Source organism: Scyliorhinus canicula, chromosome 12 (genome assembly GCF_902713615.1).
Source record: "Scyliorhinus canicula chromosome 12, sScyCan1.1, whole genome shotgun sequence".
NCBI lineage: Eukaryota > Metazoa > Chordata > Chondrichthyes > Carcharhiniformes > Scyliorhinidae > Scyliorhinus > Scyliorhinus canicula.
The window spans coordinates 48,461,868-48,489,845 of record NC_052157.1 but is presented as its reverse complement, the minus strand read 5'-3'; the positions used below and the strand labels follow the sequence as shown (position 1 = coordinate 48,489,845).

Sequence of the window (27,978 nt, the reverse complement as noted above, 5' to 3'; positions counted from 1 at the left end):
AATGCTGTGGCTCTTTCATGTCAGTTTAATTGCAAACAAGGCAGGAAATAATTTACTGCCAGGCTGGATTATTTTCCATTTTCTAATTTTCCTTAATAGTTTATCAATATTCTAACTGATACAATGTTATAATCTGCAGAGAGAATCACAGTGAAATTGAGAGACGACGTCGAAATAAGATGACTGCCTACATCACAGAGTTGTCTGACATGGTGCCAACGTGCAGTGCTTTAGCACGTAAACCTGATAAACTGACCATTCTACGCATGGCTGTCTCACATATGAAGTCTTTAAGGGGAACAGGCAACACTTCCACTGATGGTGCTTATAAGCCTTCATTCCTAACAGAAAAGGTTAGTGTTTGAATTAAAAGTCTAATAAAAGTTAAGCTGGTGAATCCTGAAATTGTTTAGAAAACAGTCAGCATTTTCATTTCTCACATTTAAATCTTGTCGTATGCACTTGTTTAGCTCTGTACAATGTAAACTGAAAGCAGTATGTTTTTCAAGCTGAAATTAAATTTACTACTTATTTATCTAACGAAAACAGTTGACAACAAAGAAAGTCCCCAATTCTATTCCTGGTCTGTAATGAGTTGCTAATGTTATCCAGGGCCCCAAAGAGTGAGGAATGGGGGTGCGAATTTGAGCAACTGTATAAAATACTGCAGAAAGGTTGGCACGAGCAAGCAGAGATGTCTCAATCTTACCTATAAAGTGTGACATTGGCCAAGACTGCCATAGTCCTGTGAAAGCAGCAGAAACTGGGATGAAAGGGATTTGAACAATGTGTTTGGAAGAGTTGGGTGTGTAGCTGGGAGGCAATGGCACCTTCAATCGGGTCCTCCATACACTAGAGTGGACTGCCAAAGGGTCACTATACCAGGAAAACAATTGCATAAAAAAGCAGGTTTGTAGTTTTTTGTTACGAAGTTTGTCTTGATGTCATGATCCTGGGTCCAGTGTGACCAGTCCCAAACACTAAGGGCCTTTGTTGCTCTTGTGCGTTTTCCCATAGATACTTATTTATATTCTATCTCGAAAATTTATTTTAGTTTCAAAATATTTGATATTATTTGACATCACCTCAAACTAGATGTGTAAGAAAAAAAAACACCGTTATTCGTCTCTTGGAAAGGCATTTAGAAGGATAATCCTTGCACGCTGTAAAATTATGAGTACAGGTAAACATTTTGGTGCGGCACATATTTCCAATCAAAACTCTGCTGGCGCTCTTGAATAGAAGCTGACCAAGAAACAGGTCAACACAGTGATTGATGTGCCATTATGCTCATTTAAATGGCTTAACAGCCCTTGAGGGAACTCTGATGTCAGAAAAGGGATATGACTTCTGTGACCAACTAAACAGGGAAACACCTTTTCTATGTGAAACGGATGGAAATCGAGTAATTATCATTTCTATTGTGCATCTGCCCCGTTGCTATGACACCTCACACAAGGGTCCAAGTGATTTAAGTGGATAATTTTTATTTTTATTGGTCATGTCATCATGGAATTACCTTTAGGATAGCTAACATATGTTAAGGTCATTCCTCAGAAGTTTGCACGTGGCTTGCGAAAAGATAGAGCAAGGTTTAAAGGCAGCTGCAATGAGATTCTATACTTTCTTCAAATACTGAATAAGAGCTGTGATTAAATATGTAGCCTTTTGCAACTTTCCAAAGAGAATTGGATGCTTAGAAATGGTTTAGCTTATTGTTTAATTAAACAAAAATTAAAATAGTGTCAAGTGCATCACTGCTTAGTCACTAAACACAGAGAAAAGCACAGTAACACACATACAAAAACAATAAGCTTGGGAACGAGACAACGACAAAGGAAGGAAGCCACTGAATGACGCAAGTGTCCCCGCTGGTGAAGACCCCTGGCAGAACAGCCCATTGTCACAGCAGCCAATCACCTATGAAAGACAAGGTTAGGGGACAACTATGAAACTCCCCACACATCAAATTTGTTGAATAAAACTAACTTCGATAAATCATACTGTAATCTTGGACCTTGTACTGAAAATCTAGCTAAATACAACATATTGTGATGCACTTAATTAGTTTTGGACCTATGGTTTAGATTCTATTGATTAATAATAAATATCAATGCCTTTACTTAACTTTGTGGTGTTCCTAATTGTGATAAAGATTTCTAAAATAAAATGGTGGTAATTAATACATCTGTGTCCTATTTGATCTTTGGTCACTTTGAACAAACCATTCATTCACCCTTCACTCACAGCCATAATGTGGGGCCAAATCTTCTGTTGTCCAGATCGTCAGAGACCAGATGCACGGCAGCACCTTATAGAAGTCCTGATTGCCTGGGAAGTTTAAACTTGTAATGAGAAAATCCTCAGGACCCTCCACATATTTCTCCAACTGAGATAGAGTTGGGAGGCGTGGGAGAGATACGTGGGACTTTAAGAGTTACCCAGGAAGTGTTAGACAGATTTAAAACCTGGTCTAACACCTGGGCAACTCCACAATCAACCCCCCCCCCCCTCCTCCCTCCCCACGCCCCGACCACTCAACTACCCGACTACCCAGACCCCACCTGATCAATACCAACCACCTTCCAACTACCCGACTACCTCCCTGACTACCTCCCTAACTCTCTGACCACCCAGCTACCCTTGACCTGATTAACCACTCACCCATTCACCAACATTCAGACTGGACCGTTAAACTTATCATACCAGCTAGTGTCATCAAAGGGAGACGTGTCCGGTCTACATCCAACTTCGCTCTGACGGAGTTCCTTGGAAGATGCTGTGCATTTCTTTGACATCTGCGTGAAGAGATATGCAACAGCACTGGGCCAGAAGAATTATCAAGGCAGCTGCTCAGAAGATTCACGCCATGGTCTTGCTGGATTTAATTTGGCGAGTCCAGTTAAGTCTGGTCGATAATCTGGAGGATGTTGATGGGGGATTCAATGATGATGATGTCATTGAATGTCAAAGGGAGATGGAGGATGTTGACAGTGGGGCATTTAGTGATGGCGATGTCATTGAATGTCAAAGGGAGATGATGAGATTCATTTTTGTTGGAGATGGTCATTCTCTGGCACCTGTGTTGTGCAAATGTTTCTTGCCACTTAACAACACAAACCTCTTAACAGCGCAAACCTGAATGTTATCCAGGCTTTTCTGCATGTGGGCATAGAGTGCTTCATTTTCTGAGGAGTTGCAAATGGATCTGAATGCAGTCAATCATTAGTAAACATCCCCACTTCTGCCCTGATGCAGGGTATGCCAGTGATTAAGTAACTGAAGATGATTGGGCTGAGGACACTACCCTGAGGCACTCCCGCAACAATGTCTTAAGGCTAAGATAATTAGCCTCAAATACCCACAACCTTCTTGCTTTGTGCTCGGTATGACTTTCACCAGTAGGGGTTCTCTCCCTGACCTCAATTTTATGAGGGTTTTTTAATACCAGATTTGGCCAAATGTTGCTTTGATATCGATGGCAGTCACCCTCATTTCACCTCTGGAATTTTGCTTTTATCCACGTTTGAACAAAGACTCCATTGAGATCTGGAGCCAATTTGATCGTGATGGAACCGAAACTGAGCATAGGGAAATAAATTGCTGTTGATTACTGCTGCACCGTAGCACTGTTAACTTCCATTGCATTGTTGATGATTGAGAGGCGACTGAGTGAACAGCAATTGGTTGGATTGGATAGGTCCGGCTTTTCATAGACAGGACGTTACATGGGATATTTTCCATATTGTTGGATAGACACTAGTGCTGTCGGTATTGGAACAGCTTGGCAAGGGACATGGCTAATTCTGGAGCACAAATACGCCTTTGCTGTATTTATCCCTTTTTTCAATGAGGGCATCGCTGGCAAGGCCAACATTTGTTGCCTATCCCCATTTGCTACAACTGAGTGGCTTGCTAGGCCATTTAAAGGGGCAGTTAAGTGTCAACCATATTTCTGTGGATCTGGAGTCACATGTCTGCCAGACCAGGTAAGGATGACAGATTTTCTTTGCTAAAGGACATTAGCGCGCCAGATGTGTTTTCACAGTCAGATTACTGAAAGTAGCTTTCAGTCTTAGTTTATTTATCTAATAAAATCATTTATTGAATTTAAATTTCACCAACTGCCATGGTGTGATTTGAACCTGTGTCCCCAAAGCATTAGCCTGGATTACGTGTCCTTTGAGATTACCACTGTGCAATTGTCTACCAGTATGCTAAATCATTTCTTGCTATCATTCGAGTTAATTGAAATGGCTGACATCTGTGATGATGGGTACTTGCGGAGGAGACCGAGATTAGTCATCTTCAAGACAAACTTTTCATCTTGCATTCACCAGGATAATCACAGAATCACTGAATTTTTATGGTGCAGAGGGAGGCCATTTGGCCCATCGTATCAGTACCCGCTCCCCAAATGAGCATTATGGCTTCATGCTATTCCCCTGCCTTTTCCCCATACCCCTGCACATTGTTTCTATTCAAGCAATCGTCTATTGTCCTCCTGAATGTCTCAATTCAACCTGCTTCCACCACACTTCCAGGCAGGGCATTCCAGACCCAAACCACTTGTGTGAAAATTTTTTTTATCCTATAGTGTGGCGCCCAGGACTGCACAGCATTCCAACTGAGGTCTAACTAGTGTCTTGTATAAATTCAGCATAACGTCCTTGTTTTTGTAGTCTATGTTGATATTAATACAGCCCGGTATACTGTATGCTTTATTAATTGTTCTCTCGACCTGTCCTGCTACCTTTAGTGATCAATGCACATATACACCCAGATCCCTCTGCTCCTGTAAGAACACAAATATCAGGGGAAGTAACAACTTTATACTGTATGAGCAGAGAGTGCTGATTGGTTGACAACTGGACTCTGGTAGAGGCATTGCCATGTAGAATGTACTTTTTAATGGTGAATGTTAATTGCCAAGCAGTTTGAAAATTAAAACAGGCAGCTACTCTCCAATTGGTCAAGGCATTGCCTTGAGGATTGATCCACTCAATGGCTGTCAGTTGTTGTTTTGTTTAGTTGAATCAGACGCAATGTGTGTACATGTTCTTTACAGGACCCTGCGTATTAAAATATGTAGCTTTGTGTACACACAAATGTGCCATACTGTGAACCCGACTGACCATCTTAAATTGGTTGTCAGCATAATTTTTAGTACACAGAGGATTATTTAGCAAATATTGTCCAGTCATGGAATCACATCTAATATTGGACACTGTGAGTTGAGTTTTGTCAGCACGGGTTAGGGTTAGTGACATTCTCCATTAACAGGATGCCGATGTCAAGCCAAAAAGATGTTCTGCCAATCACACAAAGGTACATAACGTACCCAACCAGCCCATGTTTGTAAAACTCAGAACACAGTGTTCAACATAAAACATTTTTTTTAGAGTACCCAATTCATTTTTTCCAATTATGGGGCAGTTTAGTGTGGCCAATCCATCTAACTTGCACATCTTTTTGAGTTGTGGGGGTGAAACCCACGCAAACACGGGGAGAATGTGCAAACTCCACACGGACAGTGACCCAGAGCCGGGATCGAACCTGGGACCTCGGCGTCGTGAGACAACAGGCCTAACCCACTGCGCCACCGTGCTGCCCTTAGTGTTCAACATTTGATGTGATTCCACAGTTGGACTTTGCAGACAGACATGTACACGCATTGCACCTATTTCAGTGAAACAAAATAAGTGACAGTCTTTCACTGGTTCATTCCGCAGAGCAATGCCCTGACCAATTGGAGACTGGCTGCCTGGTTTAATTTTCAAACAACTTGGCAGTTTACAGTCAGTCACCATTAATTGGTGCATTCACCATGGCAACATCTCACCAATCAGAGTAAACTTGCCAACTAATCAGCACCCTCTTCTCATACAGTATAATGTTGTTGCTTCTTCTGATATAGGTATTCTTGTGATAGTCCTGATGAGTGCAAGATGAAAATCTTTGACAAAATATCTTTCTTCAGCAATGCTCAAATTCTGTATTATTAAATGACTATTAAGCATCAAGTTGCTGCTTCGGACTGTGGATTGTTGCAAGTGCTTCAGCCTTTTCATTTGCCCCTCCCTATGTGTGGCGGAAACCACCATTGAGGATGGGGATGTCTGTGAGCCTCCTCCTACTGTTAGTTATTTAATTGTCAACCATCATTCAGGACTGGATATGGCAAAACTGAGGAACTTTGATCTGATTAATTGTTTGCTGGATTGTTTAGCTCTATCTATTGTTATTATTGCTATTATTAATTAGCATGCTTGTAATCCTGTATCAGTTTCTCTGGGTTGGCACCTCATTTTTAGGTATGTCTATTAATGCTTCTGGCATGCTATCTTACACTTCTCATTGAACCACGGTTGATTGCCTTACTTTATGGGACTGGTAGAGTTAGAGATATATCGGGCCCATGAGGTTACAGATTGTGTTTGAATACAATTCTGCTGCCATGATGGCCCAAAGTGCTTTGCGGGTGTCCGATTTAAATGGCTAAATCTTTTCTAAACCTATCCCATATAGCATAGTAGAGGGGCTGGTTTAGCACAGTGGGCTAAACAGCTAGCTTGTAATGCAGAACAAGGCCAGCAGCGCAGGTTCAATTCCCGTACCGGCCTCCCTGAACAGGCGCTGGAATGTAGCGACTAGGGGCTTTTCACAGTAACTTCATTGAAGCCTACTTGTGACAATAAGCGATTATTATTATTAGTAACAGTGTCACACAAAGCACAATGGAGGGTGTCCTCTGTATCCATCTCTCTGGATGATATTTCACGCATCCATTCTTGAGAAGGCATAGACTGTCAGATGTCCCTCCTGCTGAACTAATAAGAATTTGCATTGAAGGTTTGATGCTCTCACATCCTAAATTCAGAAAATCATGCTAGTGTTGCCGAGCAGGAGCTTCCTACTTGACCGCTGTACAGGTTGGAATCATAGAAAGGTACAACACAGAAAGAGGCCAATTCAGACTATTAAGTCTGTGTCGGATCTTTCAAAGCCAGATAGTCCCATGCCATGCTGATTCCCCATTTCCTTGTTGTTTTATCTCCTTCAAGTATTTAAAAGCTACTGTCAAATTTCTATTCATTGTCTGATCAGACCACACATTCCAAATCCTAACCACTCATTGCATAAAAAGTTTTTCTTTGTGTTACTTCTAGTTCTTTTGCCAATCACGTTATCTCTGTGAATTCTGCAATTAAACATACATCATTGGAAACAGTTTCTCTTTCTTTATCTGAACCCTTCATGATTTTAAACATCACCATCTAATCACCTCTTAAGTCTTCTCTGCTCGAAGGCAAAATGTGGAATCACAGAATTGTTATGCTGCAGAAGAAGGCCATCGTGTCTGCACCATCTTTCCAAATGAGCATTATGACTTAATTCCATTCCCCTGCCTTTCCCCAATATCCCTGCACATTGCTTCTATTCAAATAACCATCTAACGCTCTCTTGAATGCATCAATTCATCCTGCCACCACCACAGTTCCAGCAGTGCATTCAGGAACCACTCGTGTGAAAACGTTTTTTCTCACATTGCATTTGCTTCTTTTGCAAATCACTTTAAATCTGTGTCCTCTCATTCTCGGATGCTTTTACGAGTGGGAGCAGTTTCTCTATCTACTTCCCAGCCCCCATCATGATTTTGAACACATCTATCAAATCTCCTTTCTGCCTTCTCTCCAAGGAGAACAGTCCCAACCTGCCCAATCGATCTTTATAACTGAAGTTACTCTTCCCTGGAACCATTCTTGTAAACCTCTTCCGCACTCTCTCCAATGCATTCATTTAAAAAAAAAAATTTTTTTATTGGGTTTTATACATGGTATACTTACAAATGTACACTCAGAGAAACCAAAAAGAAATAAAAAACACTAGAAATAAAGGGAGAACAAAACCCCCAAAGAACCCAGAGGAAGTATATATACAAAGAAGCAAGAAAAATGTCATTACACATGCCAGTAAAGTGGGGGGAAGGGACTTTCTCCCCTTTCTCTTTTTTTTAATATATGCTAAACAAGCGAAACACCACCCAGGTGCCCCTCTTGGTCAGTTTTCCTTTTGTTTTTGTCCATTTACCTCAGCTTCGGCTGTCTGTCGTTCCTTCTTCCTGTTCTTTCGTTCTCCTTTCCCACCCCTCCCCTGTTGACAGCTTAATTTTTCTCAAAGAAGTTGATGAATGGCTGCCACCTCCGAGCAAACACCTGCAACGAACCCCTCAAGGCTAATTTAATTTTTTCGAGTCTTAGAAACACCCCCATATCGCAAACGCACATCCACGACTTTGGGGGCTCCGGGTCCCTCCACCCCAGTAAGATCCGTCTCCAAGCCACCAGGGAGGCAAAGGCCAGGACGTCGGCCTCTCTCACCCCCTGGGCTCCTGGGTATTCCGACACACCGGAGATCGCTACCTCTGGACTCGGAGCCACCCTCACTTGTAAGATTTCTGACATGACGTCAAAAAAACCCTGCCAGAAACCCCTCAGCCTCAGACACGCCCAAAACATATGGACATGGCTAGCAAGACCCCCCCCCCCGCCCCCGCACAACGCCCATACCTATCCGCCACCCCCTCAAATAACCTGCTCATCCAGGCCTCAGTCATGTGTACCCTATGGGCCACCTTAAACTGTATCAGGTTGCACGGTGAGGATGCATTAACTCTCCTCGGGGCCTCCTACCATAACTCAGCCTCCAACTCCCCACCCAGCTCTTCCCACTTTCTCTTCCCCTCCCCTATCAGGGCTCCCTCCCACTCCATCAGCTCCTTATAGATCTCTGAGACCTTCCCCTGTCCTACTCCTGTTCTCGACACCACCTCATCCTGTAGCCCCTGGGACGGCAGTAACGGGAAGGTCAAAACCTGGCTCCGCACCAAATTCCTTTGTTTGTTGGCCACAGAGAGGTCCCAGAACAGTTGGGTGAATGGCTCCCATGTCTTGGAGAAGCCATCTTCCGACCCTCGGATGCCGAATTTGATTTTCTCCATTTGGAGAAATTCTGATAGGTCAGACAGCCAGTTTTGCAGCATTAGGTGGTGCTGCTGATGGCCAGCCAGCCGAGCAGGATTCTGCAGCGGGCGATCAGGGAGGCAAAAGCAAGGGCGTTTGTCGTCCTCCCCAGGAATAGATCTGGCTGATCTGATACCCCGAAGACCACCACTTTCGGGGATGGCTCCATCCTCATCTCACCGCTTTGGACATTGCCTCAAAGAAGGCTGTCCAGTACCCAGGAAGTCTGGGGCAAGACCAGAACATGTGGCAGTGGTTGGCTGGGCCTCCTTGGCATCGTTCACATCTGTCCTCTGCTTCTAGTTTTTCCTACAAGTGGAAACATTCACTCCACACCCACTCTACCCAGGCCACGCAGTATCCTGTAAGTTTCAATAGGATCACCCCTCATCCTTCTAAACTCCAACGAGTACAGACCCAGAGTCCTCGAGCGTTCCTCATATGACAAGCTCTTTATTCCAGGGATCATTCTTGTGCGCCTCCTCTGGACCCTTTCCAAGGCCAGCACATCTTTCCTTAGATACGAGGCCCAAAACTGCTCACAATACTCCAAATAGGGTCTGACCAGAGCCTTATATAGCCTTAGTAGTACATCCCTGGTCTTGTATTCTAGCCCTCTCGACATGAATACTAACATTGCATTTGCCTTCCGAACTGCCGACTGAACCTGCACTTTAATCTTAGAGAATCGTGAACAAGAACGCCCAAGTCCATTTGTGCTTCTGATTTCCTAAGCACCTTCCCATTCAGAAAAGAGTTTATGCCTCCATTCCTCCTTCCAAAGTGCATAACCTCACTCTTTTCCACATTGTATTCCATCTGCCACTTCTTTGCCCACTCTCCTAGCCTGTCCAAGTCCTTCTGAAGCCCACCTACTTCCTCAATACGACCTGCCCCTCTGCAAACGTAGCAGCTAGAAAATGGAAGAAGCTCACTTCTGATTTGGTACCAAAAGTATAGGGATCATTTCACATCAAGTGTACGTGCAAGGAGCGTGACCTGCTCACTGCTGCCACTTCTGGCTGGAAGACTTCATACAGCTTCATTTTCTCATTTAAAAGGCAGCAGCCACCATTCTCAATAAAAATGCCAGTAGCGGCCGTTGCGTGCTTCTCCCGCGATCGGGACCACCATGGGAACGCTCCATGATCCTCCCGACACCGAGACAGGGTCGTGACCTGCACTTTGAAAAATCCTGATCTAATTAGTGCCTTGTATAGTCTTAGTAAGACATCCCTATTTTTATACACCATTCCCTTTGAAATAAAGGTCAACACTGCATTTGCGATCCTTGTTATCTGCTGAATCTTCATGCTAGCTTTTTGTGATTTATGCATGAGGACCCCTAAACCCTGCACCTTTCTGCAGTCTTTTTTCAATTTATATAATATTTTGCTCCTTTATATTTCCTTCTAAAGTGCATAACTTAATATTTTCCTAAATTATGTTCCATTTGCCATATTTTTACCCACTCACTGAACCTATCTATAATCTTTCTGCAAGGTAAGGCAAAGTTGGCATAGTCCCAGATGACCAAAGCCTGCTTTCCCCTTTGAGAGGGAGAGTTGACTGCTGGTGATCATAGCATATATATAGAATATAATTTACAGTGCAGAAGGAGGCCATTCAGCCCATCAAGTCTGCACCGGCCCTTGGAAAGGCCACTCTACTTAAGCCCACACCTCCACCTATTCCCGTAACCCAGTAATGCCAACTAATCTTTTTGGACACCAAGGGCAATTTAGCGTGGCCAATCCACCTAACCTGCAGATCTTTGGATTGTGGGAGGAAACCAGAGATCCTGGAGGAGACCCACACAGACACTGGGAGAACATGCAGACTCCGTACAGACAGTGACCCAAGCTGGGAATCGAACCTGGGACCCTGGAGCTGTGAAGCAACAGTGCTCACCGCTATGCTACCGAGCTGCTCCTGCTGATTTAACCAGAGGGTCACCACACCTCAGACGAGGAGCAAGGTCGAGAAGGTGGGACCTTCATGGATAACCTCATCCGGTGTGGGAATTGAAACCATGCTGCTCGCCTTGCCCTGCATCACAGACCAGCTGTCTAGCCAAGTGAGCTAAACCATGCCCTGTTTGTCATCCTCACCACTTACCTATTTTTGCATCATCCGCAAACATGGCAATAATACATACCTTTCCCTCGTCAGGTCATTCATATATATTGTAAATAGTTGTGGCGCCCCCCCCCTGTGGCACTCCTTTAGTTACAGGTTTCCATCCTGAAAATGCCCCTTATCCCAACTCTCTGTCTTCTATCAGTTAGCCAATCCTCAATCCATGCTAATATAGTATTTATATATAATGTATATATATATATATATATATATATATAGTACTTGTGGGCGCTTATCCTATTAAGCAGCCTTTTGTGTGGTACCTTATTGAATGCTTTTTGGAAATCGAAGTATATTACATCTACAAATTCCCCATTATCCTTCTCATTACCACCTCAAAGAATTCTAAGCAATTTGTCGGGCATAATTTCCCTTTCATGAAGCCATGTTAATTCTGCTTTATTATATGATGTATTTCTAAATATTCTGGTATTACATTCTTTATGATGGTCTCTAACATTTCCCCAGTGATGGATGTCAATCTAACTGGCCTGTAGTTACTTGATTTTTATCACTCTTTTTGAATAAGTGTGTTCCATTGGCAGTTTTCCAATCCTCTGGGACTGTTACACCCTGTAAGTATTCTTGAAAGATTTCTACTCGTCCACTATCTCTGCAGCTACTTCCTTTAATATCCTAGGATCCAACCCATTGGGTCCCAGGGAGCCATCAGTCTCCAGCTCCATTAGTTTCCATAATATCTTTTCTGTAGTGATAATTATTGTATTTATTTCCCTTCCCTCAAATCCTTCTTCCTCACTCTGATACACCTTTGTTGTCATTAACTATTTTCATAAATGTCTGCCATTGCTGATCAACTCTTTTCTCCTTTCCCAGTCCACGCCAACCAACTTTGCACTCATTCCTTTGCCACTACCCTTATTTAATTTTAGCACAATTATTTCTGACTCAAGTTTCTCACTCTCATTTAAGTTTAGAAACATTGTGGGGATTTCCCGCTCCCGCTTTTGGAGGTGAGTTCAGCGGCAAGACCGGATCAATGTCGGGATCCCTATTATAATACATCTAAATATAATTATTAGGGCTTTATGCCTGATAATTCCTCCCCCCCCCCCCCATAGATTTTTCATGCATGCTGGCGTGAATCTTGACCAGTCTCCCATGGTGTGCACCTGGCGGACAGGACCCAATGGAGGAGTTCAGGTAAGTATTTGGCTCCCTGGCACTGCATGTGAGCTGGTTTCCTGAACGTGGGTCATCCCTCCCTATGGTGCTAATAGTATCATTAACGAACAGAACACTCCTCCACCTTTTCCCCACTTCCTGTCCTTTCTTGATGACCTGTATCCTTTAATATCCAGATCCCAATCCATGTCCTCTTGCAACCATGTGTTTGGAAAAGCAATTAAATCGTTCTTATTTATTTGTATGTGCACTCTCAGTTCACCTATTTTGTTTTGAATGCTTTGTTCATTCAGATACAAAGACTTTAATTTCATCCTTTGAAAAAAAATTTATAGTCTCATCTGTTAGACTTGAACTGTTTATTTCTTCCTTTCATGGTCTGTTTTTCATTTCCTGTAATAATACCTTTCTCTTTTGCCTTGTTTCTAATCTTTGATTTGCCATATCATCCCATATTTGATCCCTGTCCCCCCCCCAGTTTTTAGTTGAAAACCTTCTCTAATGCCTTAGTTGTGCGGCACACAAGAACACTGGTCTCAGCATGGTTCAGGTACATGAGACATTGTGTAATGCCTGGCACATTAAGACTTAATGTGATACTTTATTCTAGCACCAGATGGAGCTGGGGAGCAGACCTATAAAAGAGAATGCCTCTCGGACTTCTGGGAGAGAGTAGAGAGCAGATAGTGAACAGAGAGTCCAGAGATAGTTAGGGAGATAGTGTGTTAGAGACTGTAGTTAGTTATAGTGTAAATAGTAATTGTATTATATAGAGTTGCTAGCTTTAGGAATAGTGTTCAAACTCTATTGAGAGTAGTGTAATAAAATTAGCTTTATTAATTCAACATAGCTTTGTGGTTCTTTGTGCACGCTTCAACCTTTATCCATCCTAAGTTTTACAAACGCAAATAACACCACAGTATAGATCTTAACAACGGTACAGATCCCACTTTCTCTGATAATGGTGCCAGTGTCCCATGAACCGGGCCCCACTTCTCCCACACCAGTTTTTGAACCACACCTTCATCTCCCTAATTTGATTTGTCCTATGTCAATTTGTACGTGGCTTTGGTAATAATCCAGAGGTTATGATCTTTGAGATTCTGCTTCTTAATTTGGTGCCAAGCTCCTTATACTGAGTATGCAGAACCATCTCCTTTGTCCTGCATTTGTCGTTGGTACCTGTACAGACCAATATGACTGGGGCATCTCCCTCTCACTGCAAGTTCCTCTGCAGCCCCGAGCAGATGTCCTGTATCCTGGCACCATGCAGGCAACACAGCTACCTGGACCCATGCTTTTTTCTGCAGAGAATGGTGTCAATCCCTCTGACTATACTGACCCCTCTTACCACTATATTCCTTGCAACCCCCCCCCCCCCCCCCCCCCCCTTTGAATGTCTTCCTGTACCATGGTGCCATGGCATGTTAGCTCTTCTATCCTGCAATCTCCATTCTCATCCAAACAAGCTGGAAATACCTCAAGGCTGTTGGACAATTGCAAGGGCTGCGGTCCTGTACTCCTTCCCGCTGGAACCCTTAATTGCCTCACTTCCATTCACACCCTCCTGTCCCTGACCAAATCAGAAGACCATTGGCTGGATTCTCCGTCGGTGGGATGCTCTGTTTTTCCGGCAGTCCGGGGGTTTCTCGACGGCGTGGGGCTGCCCCACAATGGGTAACCCCATTGACTAGCTGGCGTAATGGAGCATCCCGCCGGTGTGCTAAAACAGAAATGTGGCGCTGGAGTGTCCAGCAAACCTTCCCACTTCTTAATGAACCGCAGTGTCTGTAACGCGGTGTCCAGCTGAATAACTCAGAGCCGAAGTTCCTGCATCCACAAACACTTACTTGCAGATGTGTTTGGCCTGGATCACACCAGTATCCAGAAGCTGCCACACCCTATTTTCGCAGCACATCACCTGTATTCTCCAATATGTGTTAATTAGTTAATAATTACTAATTAATTTACAAATAATAAAACTTACACCTTCTAATAGGAGGTTTTGACACTGTGTCAGTTATCTTTACAATACTGATAAAACTTACAGTTTCTAATAACGGCAGTTACTGATTTATCTGCTCCTTCTGCACCAACGTGGAATTCAAATACTGGAGGTTGAAAAAAAAATTAAAGCAAAAAGCGCCTCATCCCTGCCGTTCACTGAACTCCCTACTCCACACCGAACCTCCTACTCAACACCAAACTCCCCACTCACCACTGAACTCCCTACTGAACACCGAACTCCCCACTCACCACCGAACTCCCTACTCAACACCGACCTCCCCACTCGACACCGAGCTCCCCACTCGACACCGAGCTCCCCACTCGACACCGAACTCCCCACTCGACACCGAACTCCCCACTCGACACCGAACTCCCCACTCCACATCGACCTCCCCACTCAACACACTTTACTTTTACAGTAAACCTTCCCGAAAGCATCTCTTTTCCTCATTCGCCAAATTCCCAAATACAGTCACTCTGTCTCTGCCTCGCCCAGGCTGAAGTCTCCTTTTGCTTACTGCGCGCCTCTTACACCATTAGTTGTTGCTCACTGTTACTGAGCCAATTCTGTGTACACACTCCTACCATCCCTTTTATTCCATGAGCCAGAACTTTTCTCAAATGTCCATGCTGTAGCACTGAATCAAATGCCTTTTGGCAGTCCATGTCAAACAGCATCATCAACAGCATCACTCTCATCAACTCTTTCTGTTACCTTTTCAAAAACTGTACCAAGTTAGTTAAACGCTATTTTCCTCAAATCAACCCACATTTTTCCATGTGATTATTGATTTTATCACAGATAATTGTTTCCAGAAGCTTCCAACACCAACGTTAAATTGATTATTTTGTAATTGCTGGGCTTACCCGTATAACCTTTTTCGAACAAGGGTGTAATGTTTCCAATTCTCCAGTCCTGTGGCACTTCCCCGAATCTCGGGAGGACTGAAAGATTATGGCTAGTACCCCTACAATTTCCAGTCTCACTTCCTTCTATATCCTTGGATGCATCTTATTTAGTCCCGGTGCCTCACCAGCTTTAAATACCGAATGTTCATCCAATGCCTCCTCCTTGTCAATCTTAAACCATTTCAGTGACAGTTTCCTCTTCTGTCATCATGGCCTGCATAACATCTGCTTCCTTGCTAAAGGCAGAAAATCTTAAGCTCATTTCTCTTGAGGCACTGGTTTAAATTTCCTTTCTAACTCCCGAAAATATGCTTTCAGGACCTCGGCCCTCTTCCTACCTACACGATGGTACCAATGTGGACCACAACCTCTGGCTGTTCATCCTCCTGTAGAAAGTTGTCCTGCAGTCGCTCCATGATAACCATGGATAACTGATTAGCAATAAAGGTAGATTCAGGGTACTCGTGCACTGCCTGCCTGGATCGCTTAGATTGCCTGGCAGCCACCCATTCGCTCTCTGCCTGCATGCTCTTAGCCTGCGGTGTGACCACTTCCCTCCATTTGCTATCCATGTGGTTCTCTGCCTAATGGATGAGAACGATGATTCCAACAGCCGCTTAAGTCCTGAAAGCTGGAGGTCAAGCTTCTGCACTCCCTTCAGATGTGTCTATCTGGAACACATGGTACATCTTTCACTCCCCACACACCGCTTGATGCACGTTCCACTCTGCTGACCTGACCTCCCATATCAAAATTTTAAAAACTATTTATTAAAATTGGAACAAGTAGAATAATTTACCAGTTTCACACCAGTCAGCTTCCCCTGCAGCGAAGTAAGAGTGAATTACTGGAAGCTGAAAAAAGGTAGAAAATGAACGGGTCACCTCCGTCCTTCACTGGACTCACTCATTCACCAAACTCCAACTTAAGCATTCCACTGCAACCCACATACTCCAATGTAGGCAAATACTCTAGCTCCTGCAGTCTAACCACATTATTATAATCCTTGTGCCCAAAACCATCTTAGCAAATATCTCCTGTACTCACTCCAAGTCTTTCCGCTCCTTCCTTGGGTGTGGTGCACAGAATTGGACACACTACCCCTGCTGAAGCTGAACTAACAATTTAGATAAAAGGTCATTGATTTAAAAAGTGAAGTGTGTTTTTCTCTCCCCAGACACTGCTGAGTATTTCCAGCATTTTCTGTTTTTATTTCAGATTTCCAGCATCTGTAGAATTTTTCTTTTATTTGTCTGACTATGCTGATCCTGGAGAATTTTGTTTCAGGAAATTGAAGGAATGAACTTGCTTTGACATAGCACATTATCGAGCCTTAAAAGACGCGTTTCCTAACCAATGAATTACTTTTGAAGGATGGTCATTGTTGTGAATGCAAGTGCTTCACTGATTTTATTCATAGTAATTGAGTTGAGTGACAATCTTTATTCTGGTGTTTTCTCTGGGTTTCTGAGTTTGACCAGTTGGAGTCACTGCAGAATATGCGAGGGGCTGAGAATTTCCTGGAATGCATGTTCCAAGAAGTGGTCACAAAGGTTTTTTTAATTCTTCCATAATGTGGGTATCGCTGTCATAGCCAGCATTTGTTCCCCATTCCTAATTGCTTTGGAGCAAATGCTGATAAGTTGAAAATCTGGTCCAGTTGGATTGGAAGCAAAGCAGTAATTGAATGTTGTGTCACCTTTAAAGTCTTCATGCACAAGTTTGAACAAGACCTCCTCACCGCACAGGACCTTCAACTGACATTATACACCAGATACATCCATGACATTTTTTTCCTTTGGACCCACGGCAAAGAATCACTGAAACGACTACACGTTCCATCCCACCATCAGACTCACCATGGACTACTCTCCAAAATCGGTTGCATTCTTGGTACACTCATCTCCATCAAGGACGGTCACCTCAGCACTTCGCTTTACCGCAAGCTCATGGATAATCTCACGACGCTCCACTTCTCCAGCTTCCACCCTAAACACATAAAAGAAGCCATCCCCTATGGACAAGCCTTCCGTATACACAGGATCTGCTCAGACAAGGAGGAGCGTAACAGACATCTACAGGCGCTGAAAGATGCCCTCGTACGAACGGGATATGGCGCTCGACTCATCGATCGACAGTTCCAACGCACCACAGCAAAAAAATCACACCGACCTCCTCAGAAGACAAAAATGGGACACAACTGACAAAGTACCCTTTGTCGTCCAGTACTTCCCCGGAGCGGAGAAACCACGACATCTTCTTCACAGTCTTCATCATGTCATCGATGAAGACGAACGTCTTGCCGAGGTCATCCCCACACCCCCACTGCCTTCAAACAACCGCACAACCTCAAACAAACCATTGTTTGCAGCAAACTACCCAGCCTTCAGAACAGCGACCACAACACCACACAACACTGCCATGGCAATATCAGCAAGATGTGCCAGATCATCGACATTGGTACCACCATTACACGTGAGAACACCACCCACCAGGTACGCGGTACATACTCTTGCGACTCGGCCAATGTTGTCTACCTCATACGCTGCAGGAAAGGATGTCCCGAAGCTTGGTACATTGGCGAGACCATGCAGACGTTGTGACAACGGATGAACGGACATCACGCTACAATCGGCAGGCAGGAATGTTCCTTCCAGTCAGGGAACACTTCAGCAGTCAAGGGCATTCAGCCTCTGATCTTCGGGTGTGCGTTCTCCAAGGCGGCCTTCAGGATGCGTCATAACGCTGAATCGCAGAGCAGAAACTTATAGCCAAGCTCCGCCCACACGAGTGCAGCCTCAATCAGGACCTTGGGTTCATATTGCAATACATTCACCCCACCACCATCTGGCCTGGGCTTGCAAAATCCTGCCAACTGTACTGGCTTGAGACAATTCACACCTCTTTCAGACCAAGGCAGGCCAGCAGCACGGTTCAATTCCCGTACCAGCCTCCCCGAACAGGCGCCGGAATGTGGCGACTAGGGGCTTTTCACAGTAACTTCATTTGAAGGCTACTTGTGACAAGCCATTTTCATTTTCATTTCATTTTCATTAACCTGGGGTTACCCCTCTCTCTGGCTCTTTAAAGACTTCATTACCTGCTAATGCTCGCATCCAAAGTATCGTCTTGCATCTTTGACTTTGTCTACATAAATGTTACTGGAACCTACCTCTCCATTCACCTGAGGAAGGAGCAGTGATCCGAAAGCTAGTGATTCAAAACAAACCTGTTGGACTTTAACCTGGTGTTGTAAAACTTCTTACTGTGCTCACCCCAGTCCAACACCGGCATCTCCACATCATTACCTTTAAAGATGCGATAGTTTAGGTCCAGAATAGATGTTTTCATGACAGAAAAGGGAAGAGCATTCAAAACCATATAGAGATTCAAAGAGACAGAAAAAGGAAACTTATGACAAATGTGATGTTTACAAACATGCATACGAACATACAGCTTAGGAGCAGGGGTAGGCCATTCGACCCCTTGAGCCTGCTCCGCCATTCAATGAGACCATGGATCTGATTAGAACCTCAACCCCGAATTCTTGCTGACCTCCAATAACCTTTCACCCCCTTGTTAATTGAGAATCTATATAGCTCTGCCTTACAAATATTCATAGACTCTGCTTCAACTGCGATTTGAAGAAGAGTTCCAGAGACTCATGACCTTCAGAGAAAGAAAAATCTCCTCATCGCCACCTTAAATGAGCGACCCCTGACTTAAACAGTGACCTCTAGTTCTAGATTCTCTGACGAGAGGAAACATTCTCTCCACATCCACCCTGTTAATACCCCTCAGGATCTTAAATATTTCAATCAAGTCACCTCTTACTCTAGTGGATACAAACCTAACCTTTCCAACCTTTCCTCATAAGATCATTCCTGGTATTAGTCCAGTAAACCCCTGAATTGTTTGTAACACATTTAACCTACCTTTAGATAAGGAGACTAGTACTGTATACAGTACTTCAGACGTGGTCTGACCGAAGCCCTGTACAACTGAAGCATAACCTACCTACTTTTGTTGTCAATTTCCCTCACGATAACCAATCGCATTTTATGCACCTGTATACTAGCCTTTAGTGATTCATGCACTAGGACACCCAGATCCCTCTGCACCTCCAAGCTCTCACCATTTTAGATAATAAACTTCCCTATCTATCTTTGTGCCATCAGCAAATTCAGCAACGATACCTTCAGGCCCTTCATCCAAGTCATTTATGTAATTGTAAAAAGTTGCGACCCCAGCACTGATCCCTGTGACACACCAAACGTCACATTCTGCCTACAGTAAAGAACTAAACTGAATAGCAGAGGAGACTGACAAAAGACAGTAAGGGGACAGAGAGAAATAATGAGATTAGATTTGTGGCTAACATTAAGGGAATCCAAAAGCCTTTTGTTATAATATTGATAATAAAAGTAGTTTGAGAGTAATAAATATTCAGAGGACCTTTAGGGTTAATTAGGGACCAAAAACAAGATCATCTTGTAGATTGTGAGCAAGTGGCTGAGTACGAATGAGTAACTTGCATCTGAGCTCACTGAAGAGGTTGCTGTCAATGTAGCAGGAAATAAGGATCAGTAGCAATGTTGGATAAAGTAAAACCTGATAAAGAGGAAGCACTTAAAGGTTGCAGAAGGTTGAGGACTTGATGGTTGCAATTGTTATGCTCATGTTGCCTTCGATACATTTTTAGACATTAATCTGGGACAGAGTTAATTGGCATTTGAAAGTCCGTACTGATTCTTAAAGCCAAATAAAATTTGACTTACTCGATCAAGTTGTGTGTATGGACAAAATAGGCATTTAACAAAGTATTACATAATAGACTTGTTGGCAAAATTAAAATTTATGATTAATGAGACAGCTGCATTCTGTTTATTTCCTTATCTCTGATATTACAGAGTTCAAATTAATTCATTTAGAGAAAATTCTAATATATTGACATGACATTGTTTGAAAAGAAAGAATATCTCTTTGTAACGTTTTCTAGAACATTGTTACTTGGGCCTGAATTTTCAGGATGGCGAGCGCTCGACGCCTGTTATCCTGATAGTCAGTGGGGATTGCACTCGACTGAGCTCTGGCAGTAGACGGATGCTCTGTCTGCATTTGGAAGGAAGCCCCACCTTGACAGCTTTCCAACCCCTCCAGCAATAGTGCTGTAGTGGCCGGAAGAGGCTCTACAGTGCCGTGCCACCCCTGCAGATCAGTTTCCCATCCTCAATCATTGGCAGCCCACCAATCTAAAAATTTAGGCAGGGTGGGAAAATGCCTTTCAGTAGTCACTTTCAGGGCCTTAATATGGGCAATGGTGGGCTTCTATCCAAGGACCTGTCTGCCCCACTGTATGATCATGTCTGCATCAGGGCAGGCCCATGGTATTACACTCTCCCACTCCTCCACATCTGAGAACATGTCGGAGGATGTAACATTCTGGCCCTGGTAATTCCCATTAAGATGCTGTGTAGAGGAAGCCCCTTGGAGCAGTGCTTCCTAAACTTTTTCCTGTCTGACCCCGTATTAATGCCCCACATTTTTCCTGACCATAGAGAGAAAATTTGGAGTGTGTGGTTACAAGAAGTTGAGCAGGGGAGGCCTTCAGCTGACCAGGGGGTGGGGACTTGAGCATGGTGGGATGTGTTTAAATTGCAGGAATTTCAGACCCACAATTCTTTTGAAAGGCTTCTGGATATGTACCTGAAGTACTGTACCTCCAGAGCAACAGACCAAGTGCTGGGTGGTTCATTTTTCAGCTCGCACAGTCACAATAAACAGAGTGGCCTTTTTGTGTGACGTAAATGTTTCTACATTTTCTAAATATCTGAAAGGGAGGAATGTGCAGGGATAAGAAAAGAGGGGAGTGGAATTATAGTCGGTGAATTGCTTCTTAGGAGAGCCAACACAGACATGATGTGCTGGTGGCCGCCTACCAATTCTATGATTGTCTCTGAACTCTCCAGACAGGGGAAACACTCACTACACATCTATCCTGCAAGCCCTCAATAAAATGTATACATTTGAATGAGATAACCTCTCATTCTTTAAACTCTGGAGAATACAGGTCAATTCTACTCTATCTTTACTCATAGGACAATCCCCTCATTCTAGGAATCAATTTAATCTTCAGATGAGGGGGGAATATTTTTCTTGGTGGATCATAACAGAAATGTCTGTGTTATGCAACCAATGAGGAATAGTAAAATGTTCTGCCTTCCTGCATTTTGACCTTTGTATTTTCCGTTATCTCCCAAGGAGTTGAAGCACCTGATTTTGGAGGCAGCAGATGGATTCCTTTTTGTCGCTGGAGCTGAAACTGGAAGAATCATCTATGTTTCGGATTCTGTTACACCTGTTTTGAACCATCCACAGGCTGAATGGTTTGGAAGTACCTTGTATGAGCAGGTTCATCCAGATGATGTGGAGAAACTGAGAGAGCAGCTGTCCACATCAGAAAGTTCCATGACTGGTAAGCGTTTTGTCTGGTAATGAAAAATTGGCATGCCAGAGATCATAAAGACTGCTTGAAAGTTAGTAGATAAGTATTAGTACTGCATTGCCTTCAGACAACTACCATACCAGTTCTTTGTTTAGCTGACAAATGCAATGTGTGACTATAAATCCATAGCACTAAATGTTTGGAAATGGATGAAATAAAAAAAGTGAATCTAATAAATGGAATGATTGAGAATGGTTGACATTTGAACTTTGTCTACAATAGCGTGCTTCCATCCAAGGACCTGTCTGCCCCACTGTACGATCATGTCTGCATCAGGGCACACCCATGCTATTTTACACTCCCCCACTTCTCCATGCCTGAGAACCCGTCGGAGGAGTGTAATATCCTGGCCCTGGTGTTTCCCATTAAGATACTGTGTGGAGGAAGCTCATCAGTGCAGTTCCTCCTAATTGTTTTCCTATCTGACCCTGTATTAATGCCCCAGATTTTTCCTGACCATGGAGAAAAAATTTGGAGCGTGTGGGTGCAAGAGTTATTGATCAGGGGAGGCCTTCAGCTGAACATTCATTCAAAAGGTCCTTCACAAGGAAGAGAACAGCACTCATTCTGGTTGAATCATATTAACAGAAAGATCTCCGGGACAAAAAGGGGGCATTAGAACTTGTATCTCTCCCGGCCAAAGAAGATCTATTCGAGCTTAATTCCATCTTCCAGTTCTTGTTCCATAGCTCTGTAGGTTACTGCACATCAACTGTTGATCCAAGTTTATTTTTAAATGTAATGGGGGTTCCTGCTTCTACCCCCTTTTTTAGGTAGTGAGTTCCATATCCCCCCTCTGGGAGAAGAAAATGCTTCTTAACTCTCCTCTAATAATTCTGCCAATTGCTTCAAATCTCTGCCCCCTTGCTATTGATCTCGCTACTAAGGGAAATAGGTATTTTCTATCCACACTATCCAAGCCCCTCATGATCTCATACATCTCAGATAAGTCTCCTCCTCCTCTCTCTCTCTCTCTCTCTCTCTCTCTCTCTCTCTCTTCTGCCCCCCGCCCCTGCCTCCTCTGTTCTGAACAAAGCAACCCCAGTCAACCCAATCTTTCCTCAGAGATAAAATTCTCCATTCCTGGCAACATTCTAAAAATTCTTGTTTGTAACCTCCCATCCATTCTGTAAGGCCGTGAGCAGACCCTATGCAGTACTCTGTGTTACAGTACTGGTGTTTTATGCAGTTCTTGCATATCCTTCTTGATTTTACACTCTAGGCCGCGACCAGCATAGGAAAGAATCCCTTGCACCTTCTTGACCACTTTATTAACCTGTCTTGCTACCTTGCGGGATTTGTAGACCTGCACTTCAAGGTCCCTCTGTTCACCTGCACTTCTTAGTACCTTGCTATTTATTCCCTTGCCTTGTTTATCCTCCCAAAATACATTACCCCACGTTTAGCCATATTGAATTCTCTTTGCCATTTTTCATTGATATTTTGCTGCAACTTTCCTTTTCACTATCAACCACGTGACCATTTTCATAACATGTGAAAACTTCTTAATCATGCCCACTACATGTAATCAATGATCTATATCTTAAGCAGAAAGGGATTGTGTTAAGTCCTGCAGGACCCCACTGGAAAGAACTTTCTGGTCACATAAACACCATAACCCTTTGGTTCCAACATGCTACTTTTTTCTTGGAACTCATGAACATTTAATTTTTTGACTATGAGGGATCTTGCCAAATTTCTTGTTAAAATCCAAGTAGTCTACATAAAACATGCTTATTACCTTCTCAGAATAATTCAGTCAAGTTAGCCAGCTTCCCTTGACAAATTAATGCTGACTGTCATTGATTAATCCATGACCCTCTAAATAATGATTTATACTGTCTCTCAGAATTTTTTCGAACAATTTGTCCACCACATAGATTAAGCTGATTGGCCTGTATTTGGTCAGGCTATCCTTTCCTCTTTCTTTAAATGGTGGTAAAATGTTAGCAGTACTCCAGCATCCCCTCTCCAGCCAGAGAGCCTTGGAAAACGATGGTCAGAGAATGGTTACAACAGTCAGGCAGGCCATTTGGCCCATTATGTCAGTGCCGGCTTTCTGCAAGAGCAACTTAGCTAGCCCCATTTCCCTCCCCTTTCACTGAAGTGCTGCAAACTATCTCTCTTTGTGTTTGTCCAATTCCCTTTTGAAAGTCACAGTTGACACTGGCTCCATCACACTCTCAAGTAGTGCTTTCCAGATCCTAACCGCAGACTTTTCCTCATGTCTCCATTGGTTGCTTTGCCAATATCTTCAATTGGCGTCTGCTGGTTTCAACAAAAGGAACATTTTCTCTCTAACTATTGCTTGACCCCTCATGACTTTGAACACTTCTGTCAAGTCTCCTCTCAACCTTCTCTCTTCTAAGGCGATCGACCTTAGATTTGTTGGGCACAATACTGGCATTGAGGTTGAACAAGTATTTTGTAAAATTTCCTCATAACTTCCTTGCTTTTGTACTCCATGTCTCTGTTTATAAAATCCAGAACCCCTGTACGCCTTTTTAACCACTTTCTCAACATGACTTGTGTCTGGTTCCCAGACAAATTCCCCAAATTTGTTATCTCGGATGAGATCCATAATTTGTTAAATTTGAGGTGGGAAACTCCCAAATTGTTATGTCCCCGGGTGAGGAGGGATGAAATGACTTCATTTCTTTATTCAACCTACTCAGTTTGTTGCAACAAGATTCATCTAAAAAAGATCCTTTTCCTTGTGGACACCTTTTCCCAGTCCCAATATTTTATGTTTTAAAAGGAGCCAATTTAACCAGGCTCTCTTGCATTAAAGAAAGTGTGAAGTCATTTGTTATTAAACACAAAAAAAATACATTCACATCAATTAGAAATAAAAATTGAGTCCAAAAGTAAGTTTCTAAAAAAAAATATAAATCATCACTGTGGATTGTAAATCGATGATTTGTTACTATTATTATGTCATTATTTGTGTTGCTTAAATCGATACATTATTAGTAGAAGGTTTTAACCTGACTCACTTTGAAATGACCTCAGGATTATCTGTAATAGAAACAAGTTCAGTTCTGTGAGTCTTCAGCTGCAGAATTATCATGGAATCATTTTCAAATGAACAGTGGCTTTATGAAGAGGAGATGCTCAAAGTTAAAGACCCGATTATTTACTTTTATATAACATGTTTCATGAGTTCAAGGCATTCCACAGCACTTTACAAGCAGTGAAGTATTTTTGAAGTGAGGCCACATTTGTGTAGGATAGTTATCCACAATATTGAGTAAGTGGCAGGGAGAGGGATAAACCCAGTAACTGAAGAGTCCAGTCAGCGAACACAATCGTTGGGGTAGATTTTAAAGGCAGTAACGAAACAAAATTAATTGACTTTTGGCAAAGCACGGACTAATTAATGGAAGTCAATATAGATTGTGAAGGTAAATTATGTTTGACTGACTTACTTGAGTTCTTTGATTAAATAATGGAGAGGGTTGCTGAGGGTCGTGCAGGTTAATGTGCTTATGGACTTTCAAAAGCTGTTGAACACAGAACTTGTCAGCAAATTTGAAGCTCATGGGATTAAAAGGACATGGCAGCATGGAAACAAAATTGGTTAAGGGATGGAAAAGCAAAGTAGAAATGAATGACGTTTTAGACTTGAGGAAAATGTGGAGTGGTGTTCCTCAGGGCTCCGTATTGGGATCGCTGCTCTTGGTGTAAGACCTGGACTTGCATATACTAAAGATAATTTGCAGATGATATAGTAAACATTGAGGAGTATAGTAACAGACTTCAAGAAGGCATAGGTGTGTGAAATGGGCAAACACAAGGCAAAAAAGTTTAATGCAGAGAAATGTGAAGTGGAAATTTTCATACGAAGAATGAGGAGAAGCATTATGAATTAAATTATATATTTTTGAAGGATCATCGCAACCTGGGAGTGCATGAACTGAAATCTTTGAAGGTGGCAGGGGTACATTGACAAGAAAAACAATCCTTGGTTTTATTAATATAGGTTGTAATGGGGGTGATTTTGAGCCTGCACTCGCTGTCTGTGGGATTGGCAGCATGGGCTGAAAATTCCATGAGATTCGGGAAATGCGATTCTCACTGGAGAGATCAAGTTTCCCCGATTTGCTCTGCTTTTTTCTGGCGATTTCACTCATTTGTATGCTTTTCCATCAATTTATATCTCTGTGATGGGGTTTGGGGCCCTATGGCTGCAGTCTGATCGGGGTGCCTTTTACTCTCTGTGGAGCTGCTTGCTGACTCTGAGGCCACGCCCTACCAGAGTGAAAACGTAAATCATACCTACTCATTTTATTCTCCCTAAGAGGCTCAATATTTGGATAGAAAACTAGCATGTGTAGCTGGAGAGGTACGCAACAGTTTTCAGTCTGAGCCAGAAACTTTCGCAAATTTATCTTAGCACATCTTTGGATTGTGGGGGTGAGACCCATGCAGACACGGGAGAAAGTGACCCAGGGCCTAGATCGAACCGGGGTCCTCGGCGCCGTGAGGGTATAGTGCTAACCACTGCGTCATCGTGCCGCCCAGCAACTTATACTTTAAACTATAGATATTAATGGTTCCTTGCATATCATACATCGCGTTCATGGAATTATGGTTCTTATGAAAATGAAATGAAATGAAAATTGCTTATTGTCACGAGTAGGCTTCAATGAAGTTACTGTGAAAAGCCCCTAGTCGCCACATTCCGGCGCCTGGTACGGGAATCGAACCGTGCTGCTGGCCTGCTTGGTCTGCTTTAAAAGCCAGCGATTTAGCTGAGTGAGCTAAACCAGCCCCTAATTGCAAACAGCTCACAGTTACACCCAGTTTCCAATGGGTTGCTTCATTTTTACTTTCCCAATCGGGTAATCTGAGAGCTATCACTCGGTATGAGGATTATACTGGAGATTTCTCCTCTGGATTCAAGCGAGACAAATCTTACAGCCGCCTTTAATGTCTCATGAGCCCGGTTTTCAGTCTGGGTGCGAGCTCACACTCGCTATCTGTGTGGTGAGCAACAGCATCATTTTCTCTGCTTAAGTTACAGGTCAGGTTGATTCTTTCTCTCAGTCTGTACTTCTCAGTTGGCAAGTCCAAATTGCCATTTGCCTGTGATATTCTTGGGTTTATAGGTAAGCCTGTAACCTGATCTCAAAATTACTTCCTCCAGCCTCTTGCCCGTGGAAATGGAAACACATTAGCTTTGTATCCAAGTAGAAATCCCAATCAGTTATCTGTGATCCTAATTTCATTTCATATTGGAAGTAAAGGGATAGTTTACAGCACAACTGCTTACAACCTGATTTCTGCAATACCTTTCTGGGACTTTGGGATACTCAGGATCTTCTTAGTTTAGACTTAGGAATTGCCTGTAAGTGTAAATATCTTGCACCTCCATCTGGATAAAGCAATCTGAGTCTCTTTGATCTCCAACAGCTCAACCACCCAGACATGCTGTCAGGCAGATTCCACCACAGATCATTTGACCCCCCCCCCAACACACACACACACACACATACACACACAGACACGCAAACATACCCTACATTTAAGGTGCTGTCCGAAAACATCAAAATCTTTTAAACCTCACTGTTGTAACAACCAGGTTATTTTTCATTTTTGTACATAGTGTGGAGAAGCTGGAGTTTAGAGCAGAGAAGGTTAAGAAGAGATTTGATATATCTTCAAAATTCTGAATGCTTTTAATAGAGTGAATAAGGAGAAACTGTTTCTAGTGGCAGAAGAATCAGCCTGAAGAGGACATGGTTTAAGGTGCGTGGCAAAAAAAATCCAGAATCACAAATTATTGTCTGATCGAACTCTCAAAGTTTACTCAGCTGCCAGCAACGGTAATGAGAGCGATCGCAGGACATTAAGGACTACAGTGGAGCTGGTCTCAAAAATATGTTCCGGGAACAATAAAGGAGCTTACCCAGAATGCTGCAGATGCTGAAATGTGAAATAAAAACAGAAAACGCTGGAAAGGCTCTGCAGGCCAGTTGACTATGTTTCAAGTTGATGAACGTCACCATGTGGGCTTAAAACCGCATCAAAAAAAGCTACCATTTCAGTGGTTGAAAGTAAGAAGAGAATTATTGAGCTGGAGTTTGAAAGAATTGGTGTCGAACTAGCTGAAGGTAATTGTGAATCATGTTTAGGAACTCAGTAAAACATGAGTGTGACTTCCATTTTAGCCCCTTTGTTGCAAGCACTTGAATCAAAATAACATGGCGCAGATTGTGTGCAGGGTCCTTGTAGGGAAATGGATAC

General features: G+C 43.0%; 1 protein-coding gene across 3 annotated transcripts in view; it reads left to right on the top strand.

The window, feature by feature from the left end:
* arnt2 (aryl-hydrocarbon receptor nuclear translocator 2) overlaps positions 1 to 27,978 on the top strand; it is a 379,980-nt gene that overhangs the window by 48,258 nt on the left and 303,744 nt on the right. For all 3 annotated transcript variants that reach the window (XM_038814349.1, XM_038814347.1, XM_038814350.1), the window contains 2 exons: positions 140 to 353; positions 21,486 to 21,699. In XM_038814349.1, the coding sequence (XP_038670277.1) occupies positions 140 to 353; positions 21,486 to 21,699 (428 nt within the window). The remainder of the gene's footprint in view (positions 1 to 139; positions 354 to 21,485; positions 21,700 to 27,978) is intronic.